General features: G+C 35.9%; 1 protein-coding gene across 1 annotated transcript in view; it reads right to left on the minus strand.

The window, feature by feature from the left end:
* LOC127973059 (pleckstrin homology domain-containing family G member 2-like) overlaps positions 1-15,279 on the minus strand; it is a 37,302-nt gene extending 22,023 nt beyond the window's left edge. Inside the window, exons 1-2 of the mRNA XM_052577092.1 lie at positions 14,720-15,279; positions 1,861-1,938 (exon numbers count right to left, since the gene is read on the minus strand). Coding sequence (XP_052433052.1) covers positions 1,861-1,909 — 49 coding nt within the window. The 5' untranslated portion in view covers positions 1,910-1,938; positions 14,720-15,279. The remainder of the gene's footprint in view (positions 1-1,860; positions 1,939-14,719) is intronic.
* Between the last annotated feature and the right edge of the window lie 3,422 nt (positions 15,280-18,701).

Consider the following 18,701-nt stretch of genomic DNA (forward strand, 5'->3'; position numbering starts at 1 on the left):
GCTGCCAAATGACATCGGGTATCCAAATGATTTCGGAAAATAAATCTTATTCCAAGAGAAAATGAAAGGACCTCATCAGTCATAAAGCAAACAGGAAGCATGCACCATATCTAACGTGCATATAAAACGTGAGTTGGGCTTGTTGCACACTTCTCTCTCATAGAGAGATTTCCTGTCTAGGTGTGTATTAGCATACAGACCGCAAAACCATTGAGAGCTGCCAAACTCAAATACTGAAGAGCATTTATGTGTTTGAGAAAAAGGACAATACAAGGAGCCACTGGTTTAAGATAAAAGCATTTCACCTTAAAATAAAGTTTTTGTTTTATTTTTTGAAGAGAATTAAATCTGGAGGGGGAAATTATGTCACAACACAAACTTGATGATCCTGAAAAAAATCTCCAAAAGATGTTTGATTTGATTTGATTTTAGAAATAAATATGATCTGGACATGCTATGGACAGGTTTCCACAAAAATAATAATAATAATATATATATATATTATATATATATATATATATATTAAGCAGCACAATTGTTTTCAACATTGATCAATTTCTTGAGCAGCAAATCAGCATGTTAGAATAATTTCTGAATGATCATGTGACGCTGAAGGTTAGAGAAATGATACTGAAAATTCAGCTTTAGCCATCACAGAAATAAATTACATTTGAAAATATACATTTAAATAAAAACAATTATTTAAAATTGCAATAATAATCATTTATTTTAGATTAAATAAATGCAGCTTTGAAAACACCAGAAATAAGTATCCAAAAAAATAAATGAATTAATTAAAGTTAGTTAAGTTATACCCTATTTTCTTTCCATTGTGTAGAGTTAGAATTGGCCCCAAATTTGAGAAGGAGGAAATGCAAATAAACAGCTAGAATAAATAACATTTAGGTGCCTGAGCTTGACCACTGAATGTTTCTGAAAGTCTAATATTCCTAATTATAGAAATACATTCTTAAATTCAAAAGAGCTCAAAAGGTACTGCAAAACAGGAATGACTCACAAAATAACAGTACAAGATGGAGCTGAGCTCAAGCGGTGAATGTTTATCTGTATCTGTGCATTTGAGTGCTCATCCATCTGTTGAGATACTTCCTGTACGCCGTACCAGTCTGCACCTGACGGCCCCGTCACAGGAAGTGGTGAAACCAAATACAAGTAGTTCCCTCCAAAGGTTCTTGCCAGCTGAGGTCTGGATGACATGATTTGGGTCAAAAGCCTAAAGATGTTTGTATTATGAGATCTTTATTTGAAAATGGCCACATATAATTGAAGGTATATGTATTTCTCTTTTGGGATGCGTAGTATATTGACAGCAACTTGACATATTCCAGATTCTATATGACATTCAAATTTCTTTCTAAACATAAATGTCCCACTTGGTCTGTATTGCATGGTCTGAACTATTTCAATCACGAATTGTTTAGAGAGCCCAATCCAAAGAGAGGTGACCAACCCTAAACAATTGTGACTGTCAGCACATTTCCAACAGTCTTGTTCAGTTTGTTTGAATTGATAATGTAAGCAACCATTCTTTGTAAAGTAGAAGAGGCAGAGGTCCAAAAATATCATGATGGAGACCACCCGTCTAAATCTGAACCTGATAACTGTTAGCATTTCATTCCTGATAGACACTCTTATCTTGGGCATGCTTGATGGCTTATCTCCATTGAGAATTGTGCAGTATCTCTGAAAAGATATCTTTCGTCATTTTCCCAGGGTTCTTGTTTGTGGTTTTGAACTCAAGCACATGAACGGGCAGTTCCTGTCAGTGACTTTTCACTGGAATATTACATAATTATGCTCAGATTTCCAAACATTGATATTAACTGAGTGGCATCTGACCTTGGTGGCTGTTTTTTTTCTGGCTGTCGCGGCCCGCTCCCTCAGGCATGGTGTGATTATATCACAGGAAGTTGAAACCTGCAGAACAAATGCAAAGCGTTAAACAACAAAATAGTTTCAGTTCATGAAAATGTATTAAATTCAAATGTATTCAAAAAGTTTAGTTAAAACTTAAAATATTAGTAAAATGAAAGTTGAGAGTAAAATAACACTGTCACTGAGCAGACGTTTATATAAAATAATAAAGGAAAATAATATATCTGTATAATTATATATCTGTATACATCTGTTTGTAAAATTAAATTAAATTAAATTAAATTAAATTAAATTAAATTAAATTAAATTAAATTAAATTAAATTAAATTAAATTAAATTAAATTAAATATTGGGTTGCATTGTCACCTCACAGCAAGAAGGTCTGTTTGTAAAATATCATAAAATAAAAATAATAATAATTAGATAAAATAAAATAAAATCAAACAGGTAATTATGTAGCACTGTCACTTTGTGGCAAGAGTGTGCTTGGAAAAATTAAATAGAATAAAATAATGGATAGCAGCTGTAATTCACAACAAGAAGGTTATATTTGTAAAATAAAATAAAAAATATTAAGATAAAATAAATATAAAAACATATAAATATAAAAGACACATCTCTAGGACAGAACCATGTCCTACACAGTCAACTCAGACACAAGTCAGAAACAATATAACCACTCAACAAATGTACTGTATACTCCCATTAGTTTAGACTGAGAAAAACCACAGCAAACCGGCTCTTTCTTTATCAGTGTGAAAGTCCCTTCCGCTTCTTTCACGAAAGAGGAAGACAGTAAAAAAAAAAAAAGGGGAAAAAAATACCAAAGGTCTGAGCCAAAGCAATTAAAGAGCTGAAACTTGATAGACGCTGTTTGAGAAAGAGTGGGGGTGTAGCTTGCAGCCTTGCTCCGAAGGGTTTCGTCTCGCACTTTCTCTCTCTTACAAAAGAAGAGAAAATGAAACGTATGTAATGGTTGGCACAAACACAAAAATCCGCAGCTCTCTTTCCCAAATGTTGAGCATGTGTCCTGTCAGCGCAATTGGTGCTGGAACTTCAGGAAAAGGAAACAATCGGAATAGACAGGGCTCCTCTATGATGTGTTAATGTTTATCATATCCCGACAAGCCGTCTCTCGTGTCACCTGCCCCAGCCTTCACTCCGCAGGCTCCCTGCTGCCCGTCACTCAGAGGACAACACCAGCAGGAGAGCTCAACATCTGAGGGAAAGAGTCAACTATCCAGCCACCCTCCATAACTCAGAAAGAAAGAGAAACAGTTCACAGCACAGGGGAGAAGTTCTCCATACTCGTTCTGCTCTGATGTCTTACAATAAAATTGACACTGCTCCTTTTCTATGCTTTGATTTATGAAGTTCAATAAAGAGGTTTCACTTTAAGGGATAGTTCACCTAAAAATAAAAATTCTGTTTTTAATCACTCACCCTCATGTGGTTCCAAAGATGTAAGACCTTTGTTCATCTTTGCTACATAAATTATTTTTGATGAAATCTGAGAGCTTTCTGATCCTCCACAGACAGCAACACAACTGATACGTTCAAGGCCCAGAAAGACATCATTAAAATAGTCCATGTGACATCAGTGGTTCAACTGAAAGTTTATAAAGAATAGAAAACAAAAATAACTTTATTCAGCTATTTCTTCTCTTCGGCCCTTATGAAACATAAATATATTGCAGTATATTGGAAAATATCATGTAATATATCAGGCATATATTTTTATATATGGGATTAAATATTTATTTTTTTCCAATATATTGCAATATATTGAAAGCGGCAAGCATTTGTATATTTTGCAATATATTATATAATATATGTATCATCAATATGTTATTTAATGTATTCAAATATATAATATATTAGAAAATAAAAAGGGAAAATAATATATTACAATATATCACAATATATTTTAAGAAATATATTGGTAAATATTTTTTCTTTCGTAATGGAGTGTCAATCTTTGACATGCATTCATGAGACACAAAAGAGAAGACATTGTTGAATAAAGTTATTTTTGTTTTCTATTCTTTATAAACTTACAGTTGAACCCCTGATATCACATGGACTATTTTAATGATGTCTTTACTATCTTTCTGGGCCTTGAACGTATCAGTTGTGTTGTTGTCTATGGAGGATCAGAAAGCTCTTGGATTTCATCAAAAATATCCTAATTTGTGTTTCAAATATTTTGGGTTTTGAAATGACATGAGGATTTATGAGTAATTAATGACAGAATATCATTTTTGGGTGAAATATCCATTTAAGGCCCAGTAGGAAAGTGGTCAAACTGTAACAAATAACTAATCGCAAATAAAATAACCATAAAATTAGAAATACATATAATATAGACTTTTTCTTTCTAAATAAGTTTGTTAAAAAAAATCCTTAAAACAAAACAGAAAAATATTATAAAGACAATAAAATACAATAACATACAAATAAAACTAAAATCTGTATTTTTAAATGATACACAACTGAATTCAGACATCACCACATTGATATGTACAGTATGATTACATGATACTCAACAACTGTAAATAAGTGTAAACAAAATATTTTGTGTGAATAACATTCTTAAAGTACAAATGAAACAAATGCTATAAAGAAATTACTAAATAAGTAACAGATAAGTGAAATCAGGCATAACAACATTAAAATGTGGAGTACACAAATACAGGTAAAAGATACAGGTAAATTAACAAAAACTGCAAAAAGTTTCTTATAACTGACAAGATACAGATATATAAATTATATGGCTACTTGCATTTTATCATTCATATTAAGCATTGTTAAGTCCCTCCTGTCAGAATAGATGTGCAACCAAATTTTGGGCCACGATCCAATAATCGACAACTGCTGATCTAAAGTTTTAGAGTGTTATACAGCTCCTGTTATTTAGGCAGATCTGTTTGTGTCCATACTTCAGTTGCAGCGAAATGCTCTGAGCCAAGGGTAATGATCTGTTTTGGATGTCTCATAACCAGACTAAATTAAAAATGACCCTGGCTCTTTTCCATGCACTGTCCTTCAGAGTGTTTCTCACTGCAGTCCCCCAGGTCCTTTAGGGCCCATTTCCAGCTCTGCCTCATTAAAGGCATCTCACTTCCTGTAACTACAAGAATGAAGGTTGTAGAACACTAAAAGCATTTGCGGTTAAAACCCCATGCACTTTTTTGGCTCCAGAGCTTGTTTGCTGTGAAATTCCCGAATTCCAGAAATGGAATTGTGGTAAAAATTAACTCGCTTTCCGACAACAGATTTTAATAGCGAATAAATGTTTCCGTCGGAGGGGTTGGGGGGGACAGCAAGTATTTTTGAGGCCGAGTGGATGAGAGCCAACATCTGGTTAGCCAGCGCAGAGGTTAGAATGAGGTTAGCGAGACTCTACTCTCCCTAATGCAGAGCAACCAGTCTCCATACGTCTTCCAAACACCCTGACGTGCTCCTCAAGCAAAATTGCAACTTTGTCATAATGGAAAATATAGAGCAGGAGGCCTTATTCCACCCTGTAATTTTCATTACAGTTGTATCTCTTGTGGAATCATTCCAGGTGCATCCGTATGCTCCAGTTTGACAGTCATAGAGACAAAACTACCCGCTGACAGAGTCCTATTACATGAGAGCACAGCTGGACAGCTGTGTGCCTGTTCTTGCCTGCACATGTGTGTGTTTTGGGGAGTTTTCTTTTGCGTGTCTAAAGGGTAGAAGAGCTGGATGACAATTATATGTTAGTGTGAAGAAGTTCACGGTTTCTGGTATTGTAATATAAAAGATTAAAAAAACTCATATAAAACACAGCAGAACCCTTAAATATGAAAGTTCCAAAAGGGGCAGACAAGCCATACAATGCAGGGTGTTCATATTTAAGAAAACTGTGAGTATAAAATTTATAATTCAAAATGCATAGTATATATCTAACAACTTGAGTTTGTAGAATTGCAAAAAAAAAAAAAAAATCCGAATTCTGAGACAGAAATACAGAAATTATAAATTTCATGTCAGGAAAAAAAATGCGAAATGTAAACTAATAATAAAAAAATAAAAAAGTCTGAATTGAGAAATGTAACTTTAGAATTGTGAGGGAAAAAATCTGAACTGTGAGACAAAAGGCCTCACTTTTTTTTTTTTTATCCCGTGGTGAAAAAATAATGAAATGCTAATATTTCAATAAATCAAGTATCATATTAAAATAAGCAAATTGGCTGCACAATTAATAGTAATAAAACTATAATTGCAATACATCTTGCAATTTAATTAAATAAGTATATACTCTGTTGCATTGCGTGAAAAACAAAAATCCACTCACTCATTGTTTTATAATTAAAAATATCATAAACAGTCTCTCCACACAAGCTGTTCCAGACTATGATGACACAGTCGGTGAAAGTCCTGCCCATTTGTGATGCTATTTGCCCTTTTAGCATATACAAAGCCCTGAGTGAGAAGCTGCGGTCTGCCATTATTGTTCTCTTTCTGTAGCTTGTAGGCACAATGTCAGCACCAAAGAGCCATTAAAAGTGTTGTGTGTTGGAGGGAAAACAAATATAGGAGTCTCCATAGACCGCCGAGTACACGTTACGAAATGTTCGAAAAAACAAACAAACGGAAAAAGTCCTATACACTTGCGCTAACATTTTACACCAGACTCGACTGGCTCAGGTCAGAGCTGGAGCTGTGCAAAGATTGCTTCTGAAAGATGGCTCGATACCAACGCTTCTTGTGCAAACGTCCAGACTCCAGACTAAGTAAGCATCACGCCTCATATTTTGTTTTCCAAAAGAGCTCCTTGGCTCTCTGTAAGGCTAATGTTGCTAAAGCTACCATTGTCACTAATGCTGTCTTCACGTGCTACCAGAAAGATTGTGAATAGGAATGTGGTAGTTAAAAATTGCATTTGGAAGCAATGTGTAAGGTCAGTAGCACATTCACTGTAACACCGGTATGCCCTCAAGCATGAGCTCTTGAAGCTCCGCACTCGTCTGAGAAGGGTTTTCGCAAACAAAACCCTCCTGCGGACATAAAAAGCAACCCGCGTCAACAGTGTTAAAGTAGCCCACTTGGAAAAACTGGAAGGGAGGCGGGAGCACTAGCTCATTTTCATGTAAAGGGGACATACAACATTTTGGCTCATACCCTAAAAGTGGCAATTTCAAGAGGCTATAAAAAATATTTTGAGTATTTTGAGATAAAACTTCGCATACACACTGGGGAGATCAGAAAACAATATAAAATATTGTATTAATGCATTCTATGGCACATTTAAACAAAATAAAAGACTTATATATAAAAATGATTATTTATTTAAATATATTTACTTGTATGTCCTGTGACCATCACAGAACCATGAAGATGCAAACATGTCAAACTTAAAATATTAGCTTAAAATCTTATGGGGTACTTCAAGTAAATATTTTCAAGTGTAAGGGATTCAGCTCACAAACATTTTGGGAAGCCATGTCATAGAAGAAACATTTTAGTTTCCCCAGAGAATAGCTCTTACATTGTCTTAGTCTAAATAACTTTTTAATAATGTTAAGAACCTTTTGTGAAAGGAAAGGTTTCATGGTAGTTAAAGGTTCTTTTTGGAACCACAGATGCCAACAAAGAACTTTATTCACTGAACAGTTTCTTGAACATGTCTTCTTCATTTTCTTCATAGTTATTTTGCAACCAAAAACACAAAGCAGAAGCAAAGCTTCTGGTTTTAACTAAAGTATAAAAAAGCATTAGAAACTATTACTTTTGACACTGAACTGTAAAGAATTATCAACAGATGATTTCATGCTGCAAACAGATCCCACTACTATAAACACACTCACACCCAATGCGACGTCTATCTATCTTAAACTGGCCAACACACATAAACAGAGGTGCATGTGAGTGTGTGGAGGGGTGAAGATGTGTTTTGATGTTCAACAGCTGACCTGTTCACAAAGTAAGGTCAATGCTGATGCACCCAAACACGTAAATAAACAGAAGCGTGACTATTGTCAGTTCTGGCCCTGCTGCTCTATTGTCTTACACTGAGAATTTTGAAGGTTATTGTTTCTTTTCTAGCTGACCTTCACATTTCCCTCTGGAGCTGGACCACCGCACTGCCATCCACCCCTCCGACATGTCTGCCCACCGCCAGCGCCACCTCTTTTTTTTTTTTTAGCCTTTTCCTTGTTCGGTTAGACAACAAAGCCTTCACAAACACAATGGATAATAAGCGGTTGGGGTGGTCACCCATATTTACACATGCACTGGAGAGGAAATGTAGTGGGCATGAAAGCGTGGGGGCAGTGAGGAGGGAGGGGCAATAATGCAGGCCACGCTGTATGTGGTCTTCAGTCACAAGAGCTTCAATCACCTTTTGTTTCAAGCCTTTGTTCAATATCGTATCTTCTTAGACAACATTAAGTGGGGGTTGTAAAATATGGTAATGACACAACTGTTTCTCAGAGCAAATCATAATTGGCTTGAAATGGAAAAACAATTATAATGGAAGACATGGACATGGCACTTCTGCTTTTAGGAGTCACACCCACCCATAATTTTTTTTTGGTGGGCAAAAATCATCATATTTCAATATTTCAAGAGTTTTGTTTTGTCTGAGTGACAACAGAACAATTGTAGCTAGTTACATACATAAGTGATTTTAAGACCAATCTTTTGCCAAATGGTCACATCAGGAGTGGATTCTGGACAAAGCCAAAATGCAGCAACTACAAATTTAGTCAAAATTAAGTTATGGATTGAATAATGTCTATGATCTGGGACAGATGATTCTGCTACACTCATATTTAGTGTGAAATTGATATTAAAACAATAAATTATTGAATTATGAATGAACTTAAAGCCATTTTGGGCACTTTCAGTGTTGTCATAATCCCTGTGTTTTGCCTTTGTAGGCAACAAATAGTAATTACAAAAATCTATAATAAAAACAATGTTCAAAACCCAAGTTTTTTCTAAATTAATTCTACCAGTGAGACTTTCTTGATATCAGTAGAGTTGTATCAACCTAACATTTGACTTTCTTCCTGCTACCCACCACCAAAAAAAAAACAAATGTTTAAAATACATTTTTAGAATGTTCTCACAAAACATATAAAAACAAGAAAAATGTCTGCCTCTTTAGCCAATCAGTTACAACTAGTAAATAAAAAATGTTCTAGTACTACTAGTAACAATTAGTCTGGAAATATAAATTTATCAGTTTATATAAATTATATTCACCAGCAAAGCTGATTAGGTTTATAACGTGTCCCTTCCAAAAAAAAATTCAGATGTTCACACTGAGCTCAATGTTCAACACATTTCGTGCACAGATTTTGAAGCTTTGGGAAATTGGCCTACATTTTGAAATTACCCATTAGCGCACAGTAAAACAGCTGTGCATCAGTAATGCAATCCGTGTGAGATCATCCAAATTTGGCTATCATCAACTGGCCAGCGAGAGCAGAGCTTCCCTGCCATTCACACGACGAAACAAGGCCAGTGACCTCACAATGACCAATAGAAAGCAGTTAACATGTTTCAAAACACCCATTTTCCTGGTTTTTCAGAAATATGTCGTGATCACACAGAAAAGAAATCATTCCCCAGAGAACATACAGTGAGGGGAAAGAGTTTTGGCCGAGAGGGCTGAAACATCCTAGTTCCTGAGGCTTAATAAAAGTGTCATCGGGTGTAGTGAAGAGTGGGGCTATAAAAAAGGGCCTGTAGCCCTGAGTTCTTGCCTGCTCCACCAGGGAATTTCCCTTTGTCTTTGTGTGTGCAACTAATTATAGAAGGAAAGCTGTGCAGCAAATGGTGTCTATAAAATAATAAGTGTCTGTCCATAAAGTTCAAGGTGACAAACTAGCATACAGCCCCATGAATTTATAAACAGTGGGAAAAGGGCGGCTAATGGACCTTTTAGTAGCCAGGAAAAGCAAGCGCTATGTCATACATAGTGTGCCAAGCCTGGGGAGTTAAACAGTTATATATTACAAACAGGAATGTTTCTGGAGATCAACGATAAGAGATAAAAAAAGACAAATGGATAATGATCCAGGCAGGGCAAAGTGTAAACAGAAGGAATGACGCAAAAAAGTTGTGATCTTTGACCTGGATGAAAGAATGCAGCAAAGGAACAGACAGAAACCTGGGGTGATTAAGAGCCGTAGAAAGGTGTAGAAGGGTGGGGACAAATTACTCATGGAGGACGCATCCAAGTCGGGCAGAGACACAGTGCGGTTTTGAGTCACCAGACAGAGGACGGCATTCACAGCTGTGCGTTTGCACACAACTGCACTTGGAAGCCGTCTCAAATGCACCCGCTCCGTCACCACTGCAAACACAAGACTCCTTGAGATGGAGTCAGCAAACTCCACCGTCAACAAGCTCGTCCCCTCCCAAACCCATCATCTCTTTGAACCACTTCCAGCTCTTTTCTCCTCCACCAGTGTCGGAAATGCCACTGTTTGAGGGAGATGGGCGTAAAGTCAGGCTCTCGGCTGCTGAGGGACTGCTTCGGAGGTCGGAGTTGGGGGGGATTCGGTCTGTGTTTGCATTTCTACCTCCATCAAAACCTCGACATCTGCTGAGCAGATGCTCTTATCTGGGAATATCTGAGAACATTTGCATTCGAGATGAAAATGGAACTGCAAAATTAATCAAATTTTCTAAAAAAAAAAAAAGTGGTGCAGCCTTGAAGTCAAATTCCGAAAGGCTATATTTGCCATGGGTTCCATTAAAGGAACGACATGTCATTTTTTGCCGCAAGAGGGTGCGTATTCAAAACAAAACAAAGAAACAAAGGCGTAGTTTGACTGAGTGTGGAATCATGGGATTTGTTGTCTTCATCCCCACAGCGGATGCAATCCGATGGGACTCGGACAGAAATCATGTTCACGGATGTGTTAATGATTTATTAATGAAGCAGGGTGAAGCTGAAAGCAGTCAAAGCTAAACGAGGCTACTGAACGAGCGTGACACATGGCTCTATTAAAACACACAACATATTCAAGCGTCTTTGGTGTTTCCATATTTTCTACAAAAACGAAACCAAGGGTAAAGTCAAGGGGTTACGACGTCATTGGCAGGCGACACAATGACACTATGGACACAGTCCGTGTCACTAGTTAAAATTTCATTGTTTCTCTGGATTTAATCTTTCTTCAAAACATACACAAGTCAGCAAAATATATACCACTGTTTTAGTGTTAATCAGCAAAATATATAGCACTGTTCTAGTGTTTTTTGGATATTTTAATAAAGAAAATCGTACATTAGATAACGCAAGATTTTCTTTAAGGTTTTTAAATTCATGAGTAAAAAAGGTCTGTGGGAAATATAAATTGGTGATACTTGGATGTTTTGCTCTTCAACGTTAATTAGACACACCCATACGCCATACAATATTTTGAAGCAATTGTTTATTTTTAAAAGCATTTGTTTGTAATAAGTAACCAAATAACTAAAGTAACTAAGTGTGAGTGTGTGTTGTACCAAGACCTTTTTTATTTACAAATTGCAAACAAACTGAACAACTCATGTCACATGGACTATTTTAATGATGTCCTTACTACCTTTCTGGGCCTTAAACGTGTCAGTTTGTTGCTGTTTATGCAGGGTATGAAAGCTCTCGGATTTCATCAGAAATATCAGAATTTGTGTTCCGAAGAAGAACATAGGTCTTATGGGTTTGGAAAGACATAAGGGTGAGTAATTAGTGACAGAATTAAAATTTTTGGGTGAATTATCCCTTTAATAATTTATAAAAACCTTTATCAAAAACCTTTAGTGCAATGTAATGGGTTCTATGGATATTAAAGGTATGTAATGGAACCGTGAATGCCAATAAAGAACTCAAAAGTAAGCAATAAAGCAAAATCAAAAACATAATGGCATTATGAAAGACAATACACAGAATTTGAGCTGCATTTTACACCTCAGATGCATGTTGTACCGTATCTATCCATAAGGGACATGGAGCATGGAGCCGGGAAGCTCATCAGCCCAAATTCTTGTAGCTGGGGTGCACTGGGAGGAAATGGGGATTTGGCGTATTCCCTCCGAGTTCTTAAGAGGAGGGGGTTTGTCTCCTAAATTCATGGTAAACTGAGCAGCAGGCCGGCATTAGCAAGGCAGTTTTCCAAGTGAAAAAGTGTATTGGTGAAAAGGGGATGTTGGTTTTCAAAGCAAACAGAGCTTTGCATGTTAACCTTCACATTCAAAGGTCCAAACATCCAGAGGGAGGGTTTGGCTGACTTCCTGCCCCTCAGTTCAGATTCCATGACCAATCCTGAAGCCTATTCTTCTCTTTGATATGATGAAAATGACCAAACAATACCCTTTTCCCCCCTGAAGACCCAAATGGGCGACATTTAAGATATTGTTTTGCCCTGAGATATACTGCAGTTTTCAAAATAACATAATAAGCTGGAAAAACAATGAAGTGTCATTTGTGGAGCGTTTACAGAGCTCAAATCCATGTGTGTTGACATTTATAAAGAAATTTAGACCTTGAAGCTGGCTGAGAATTCATGTGTCTTGTGTGTTTGAAAGGAAAATAAACGTGACCCCAATGGTCTACTGACAGACAAAGTGACAAAGACAAACTGTGTGGTGTGTGTTTAGGTCATAAAGCACATCAGCATGAACTCACAAAACAACACTATAATGAAATTCAGAATAGCCTTGGATGCATTACATACGTTTTTGTCCAATCAATCACATGATTTCATTGATCCAAACTGAAGCCTTTGAATAGAAAAATGACATATTTCGGGGCTAAAATGGCAATATTTGCACACACAGATTCCCACTTGTAAAGACTGACATCTTTTCAATGAGTTTGTATTCCCTGCTGAACTAACGAGTGAGTAAATTGAGACCAGACGGGATTCGTTGGGAAGTTTTATTTGTCCACCCGAATAGTCAGCATTCCAGCTGCTAAAGAAAATAGTGTTTGTTGAGCAAGAGGGGGGCTATAAGAGAGGTTGAGAAAGCTTGGACTTTAAATGTCTGACAAAAGATCTGATGCTTGAAAGCAATCCCATGCTGACGCGTTTTCCACTGCTGCCTATGAGCTAAGACTGAGGTAATACATATCTTAAGAAATGAGTCTATTCCATCTCAAATCAGCCAAAGGTGGCTAATAAGTCTGGTTTGATGGTTTTAGGAAGGATCTGGACACTTGCAATGTTGGAAAACAAGCTTAAACCAACCTAAACCAGCGACAGAGTTTACATTAGAACCCTGCTGAAAAATCACCTTAATCCACCCTTACCAAAAAGTAGTATACTTCAAGTTTATTTTATTAAGTGTACTTAATTAAAGTTCAAGTATATTTGTAAGTATACCTTATGTAGCAAATATACGAATATCAGTGTTGTAGTAGTATACTTGTAAGTGTACTATTTCAGTATTCTAAATTGGCCCACTTTCTAGTATATAAAAGTATAGTATATACTTTAAAATATATATAAAATATAAATATTTTAAGTATACTTTAAGTATAACAGTAGCAAACTTTGCGTACACAACTAGTTTACCTATATATGTTTAGTTTGTACTGCAATTATACTAAAACTAGTATACTTATACTATAATAGTTTACTAATTAAATACTTCTAAATAAATGTACAATTTCATAAAAAAATAAAGAAATACCATTTTTAACAAAAAGCTGAAAAAAGACTATGAATTGGAATCAGAATGATAATCAAAACGTAGATGAAGTCAATCAACACCTCAACGCTTGACTGTAATTATTACCTTTCCATCGGTCGACATTTTATTCCATAACGTTACAGTTTTGATGCTGTTTAATGTCCGATGACCATTAGATTATATGTGTTAGTATCAGTTGTTTCTTTTTTCTTCTTCACTTGTGTTTTTTTTGGAAATTCTGTACAGAAGATGTGTACTAGCGCCCTCTGCTGTATAATAATGAAAACACAGACTCTAGGAGTATAGCTCAAATATAGTTAGACTTCTTTTAAGTATAAGTCAAGTATACTTGAATTTCATTTTAAGTATATAACGGAGGAGTACATAAAGCCCATTTCTGAGAAGTACATAAAAAGTAAACTAAAAGCATACTTTCCTATTTTTAGTTTAAAAGAAGTATACTAATAGCACACTTGAATAAACTTCTTTTTCATAAGGGCAGCCCAAACCGGTTTGTTGGTCTTTGTTGGTTTACAATATTTTTTTTCCGATTTGGTCTCACAATCAAGTGTTTTTTTGTTGGTTTTGCTGCTCTAACTAGATAAAAGAGCAACAAACTAAAAAAAAATCCCTCTAAACACCAGACCAGTTAAGACCAGATAACCATCTTAGGTTGATTTAAGCCTCTCTTTTTTATCGCAGGCTACAATGAAATAAAAGCATACTGCATATTTTATGAAAACATAATTAGGAATAGTGTGACATTCCTAATTATGGAGGTAGTACACAAATCTAAAGAATCATTACTAGACAAAAGGAGGATTTACTACTAAACCACAATGAGTTTCCAGGTTCAAGACATGATGATGACAGTGTTGATGATGATGACAGACACTCACACACGTCTTGGCTTACACATATGAATACACCATTAGGTACTGTATGTGTTATATCAGTCCCTTTGCTTAATTAACTAATCAGTTTATGTGCCAGTTATAGGACGCTAAAAAAATAGTATTTTTTAACTAGCTAAATATACAGGTAAACTTTTTAAAGTGTTAATGCTGACGTAGGCTATTTAAGATTGTTTGCAAATAACCAGATTTCCCTTATCTCTGATCCTGAGAAAATCACATTGAAAACTGTGACATATATAGCCTACCTTTACAGCTGTGCTGATCGGAGACATCAAAAGTAACGCAGCCAATGTACGTACTCCGTTTCCAATCCTAATATCCCACTTTTTGATAAAGAGGATCAGCAGTTTTCCCAGCTCGTGCGCATCAGTGAGTATTCCTGCTTGCTTTGCCTAAACAGCGCGTCTGGAGACTTGGCTTCCCGTGGTGTGATGTACTAAGCAACGCTGGATGCTCCGGCGTTCAGTTTCCAACTTTCTTGAGAGTCTCGCCGGTGAGTATGAGGTGTCATCCTCTCTGGATTCACTGTCCCATATGTGAGTCACCCGTCACTCGCTACAGTCGCTCTGTGCGTGCGAACGAACGCTGAAAGAAACGCTGGCGTCAAAAACTCAACTGGAACATCTTCCTTTTGGTTTCTTATCTCCGTTATCCACACTCACTCTACATTTAGACTGTGTGGGAAATGTATTCATTGGAACATGTGAAGAAAATGCTAGTGGAGAAAAAGTGAAGTGAGTTTGGAGGCTATGTGCCTTGAAAGTAAGTGAGCGCGAGTGAGAGAGGAGTATTGACGTGCCCCCCGTGGACACAGACTCCTTGAACTTCCTGTCAGCGTTAACTCCTTTACTGCTGCTGTCCTCATTCATCATTTTGCTTCAGGGAATATGACCATTCACCCCAAAAGTACAGTTACGACGGATGAGTGCAGAGATCAACAAAGCTCCGTTTATGTTAGGAGGGGGTCTCTGTGAACAGCGCTAGTTTATCAACATTGTAGAGCAATTAAAACGCGTTAAAGGTCATTATAGAGACCCCAATACTGTAGGGAAGACCGGGGCTAGTTGTCACACTTCTTACTCAGAGCTATTTCTGAGGATGGGTAAAGTCGCTAAATGAAATAAATAAATAAATAAATATATATATATTAGCCTACATCAATTTAATCTCACCATAAGACATCTTTTCACACGTGCACACAAAATAGACATCAAAGGGGCCTGAGCACCTGCCCTTTTTCTTCCTTGATAGTAGTGCTCTTTTTTTCTGGGGAGTGTTTTTTTTTTTTTAATAAATGGATGTATGTAGGCCTATATATGTGTGCATGTGTGTTTCTTCTTACGCACAGCTTTCACTGTCAAACAATAAAAAATGTTTTTTTTAAATGATGCAACATGAAAAACAATATAAAACATTAAATATTTTTTTTAATTTAATGCGATTAATCACATCCAAAATAAAAGTTTTTGTTTATGTAATATACTGTATGTCTGTGTACTGTGTATATTCATTATGTACTTTAAAGACACACATACAGTATATTTTGAAAACATTTACATCTATATGTTTATATTAATATAATTTAAATATCATATATAAATATATTTAATATATAAACACAAATATTTTTCTTAAATATATACATCCGTGTTTGTGTGTGTATAATATATATATGCATATGTGCAACCTTTAAAACACATGTGACAAATTCCTCGATTAAAAATTTGACTCCAGTCCTGAAAACACAGCTCAAATTTTCAGTTACAATTTCCCTTCCTTATATAGTATGTTGGTGTGGTTTCTCATCAAATGACGAAGCCTGTATAGCAAGATGTCATCGAAATAACTTCCTAGAAACTGAAAAGACTCCAACACACCACGCATTCAGCTTGAATAATGAAGCTATGTTACATTTATGAGGAATACTCAGGCATGTCAGCGCAAGTAATGTCTTAAGTCATCACCGTAACAGTTTGTCATGCTTCTCTGAGATCACCTCACCCTTTAATCAAGCAAATATTTTGGAAGAAACTAAATGTAAAAAAAACTAGACTTTTAAACATAAAGACTAACTTTTAACCATAAAAATGTATTGACAACAAAAATGGCTTCAGTTTGTTTAGAAACAATTATCCATTTTACCCAAATTACGTTATTTTTTTATGAAATCCTTTTCAGACAATCTAAAATTAACTTTTTTGACACTTAGTTACTGCACTACAATGTTATCATCTCTAATAAAAGGAACGATTAGATAATGAAAAGGCCCTGGCATCTCATTAATAAAATGTAATTCAGTTAAATTGCTAAGATAACCATAAAAACACAAACTCACTCATTGAATTTGTAAGGAAGGTAAACTGCGCACAAAATATTTACAATAGTGAAGACTGAAAGGAGTAGATGGAAAACCATGATTACATTTTACTTCTAGACAAACAAACTGTTGGTTCGGAAGAGTTTCAAGGTGCGCGACCTTCCACATGCGGAATGGGTTTATTTTGCACAGATAAGGAAAAATGCCATGAGCATTGTCTGAATGAGGCTTTTTAAACACAATGTTAGGAATTCTTGTCTTCAGTTGTAGTTTAATTGTCTCGGTGTAAACAGGCTGTGCAATAACAGAAGAATGTAGTGGAATTACTCCCAGTCATAGGCAGAGACACCATTACTGAGGAAGATTCACAACTATCCAGTCTATTATCTAAAACAGGACACTGTGTATTCCATCCATACAGTATGCAAGTAATCTAATAGTGATACAAAGTACATTGTCACAAGAGCTGCATCACAGTAACTATAAAGTTTTGAATCCTAAAGTCCAATTGCATAAAATATTGCTTTCTTTAGCACTATTTGTCTATGTTGGTTTCCAAAAACATGTTTACAGCTGTCTTAAATTATGACATTTATACTTCTTTAACAACATAATATCATATTGTTGTAATTAGGAACACAATAAAACCACACCACATGTCATATTATAAGGCCAGACTAAACTTTGTGTTCTCAGAACAAATTTGTTTTATCAGAAATTGCAGGTTGGGTTTTTTGTAAGTCACCTTTTCCATTTTTTGCAGTTTTACTTGTCATAATCATGTACAGTTTGTTCAAAACCAATTATATGCTATCATACAGATATGTTGTTGCAGATGGCGTATTTATTTTAAATATATATATTTAAAATAGTTCAAATAATAGTTCATAAATATAATAATTTAGTCGTAATTTACTCCCCCTCATGTTTCAAATCTGTGTGACTCTGTAAGTGTTTGGAGAATACTGATTCATAATGAACAAAGAAAAAAGAACTCTAAAACACTTCTTAAATGATCTTTTGTATTCCGCAGAAAAAGTTAAAAGTCATATAGCTTTGGAACAACATGATCATAAATGATGACAGAATTTTCATCTTTGGGTGAACTGTCCCTTTAAGATATGTATTTATACAGTACTTTAGCCAGAAAAATATACACTGAAGTAAAAAAAAAAATTACTAAAAGCCTCAGAATCCCCTATACACTTTACCGTACATAATATCTTAAAGGATAAAGGTTTCAAGCAGGTTTTCTGACAAAAGGTCCCCTAAGGCCACCAGGGAACTCTATACTAAAACAGGAAACCAAAAACCAAAGGTGTTTTTGACAGAAAGCATGAAAATCTTTTGACAAATAAACAGCAGACGCATTAAAGGAATCAGCATTTCAGCAGAAGTCCCTGGCTGAATGCCAAACAGTAGTTTTATAACATAGCTCCCCTATTCTGAAGATGGCCTAAACAGCGATGCTCTACTTGGGGTTGTTAGATATATTTCACAGGCCTCCAACATGGAGAGATTAAATACCAGGAAGCTTTTCCCATCTGTCTCCTCTGCATTCTTGGACTGAAAACACCACAGACCTAAATTCAAGAGACAGATCACAGTTGATGCAAAAAACATCAGGTTGAATGGTGGAAGTGCAGGGAGTCGCGATCCAAAGATCTAGTGTAGTGTGCAAGATCCATGCGTAAAGAGGTGAAAAAACTCACCACAGCTGAAAGCATTTTACTACAGAAAACCCATAGATTAGGCTGTGCTCCCATCCAAAGCCACACACATCCCAATGACCTAGATATAAAAAACAGATATTGACAGATATCTACCCGCATTGCCACTGGCATGGAGAGGAGCTAAAGTGGGGGAGCGTGACTAGAAAACACAGGCTCATATTTCTCTAATTCCAGCAG

Source organism: Carassius gibelio, chromosome B15 (genome assembly GCF_023724105.1).
Source record: "Carassius gibelio isolate Cgi1373 ecotype wild population from Czech Republic chromosome B15, carGib1.2-hapl.c, whole genome shotgun sequence".
Taxonomy (NCBI): domain Eukaryota; kingdom Metazoa; phylum Chordata; class Actinopteri; order Cypriniformes; family Cyprinidae; genus Carassius; species Carassius gibelio.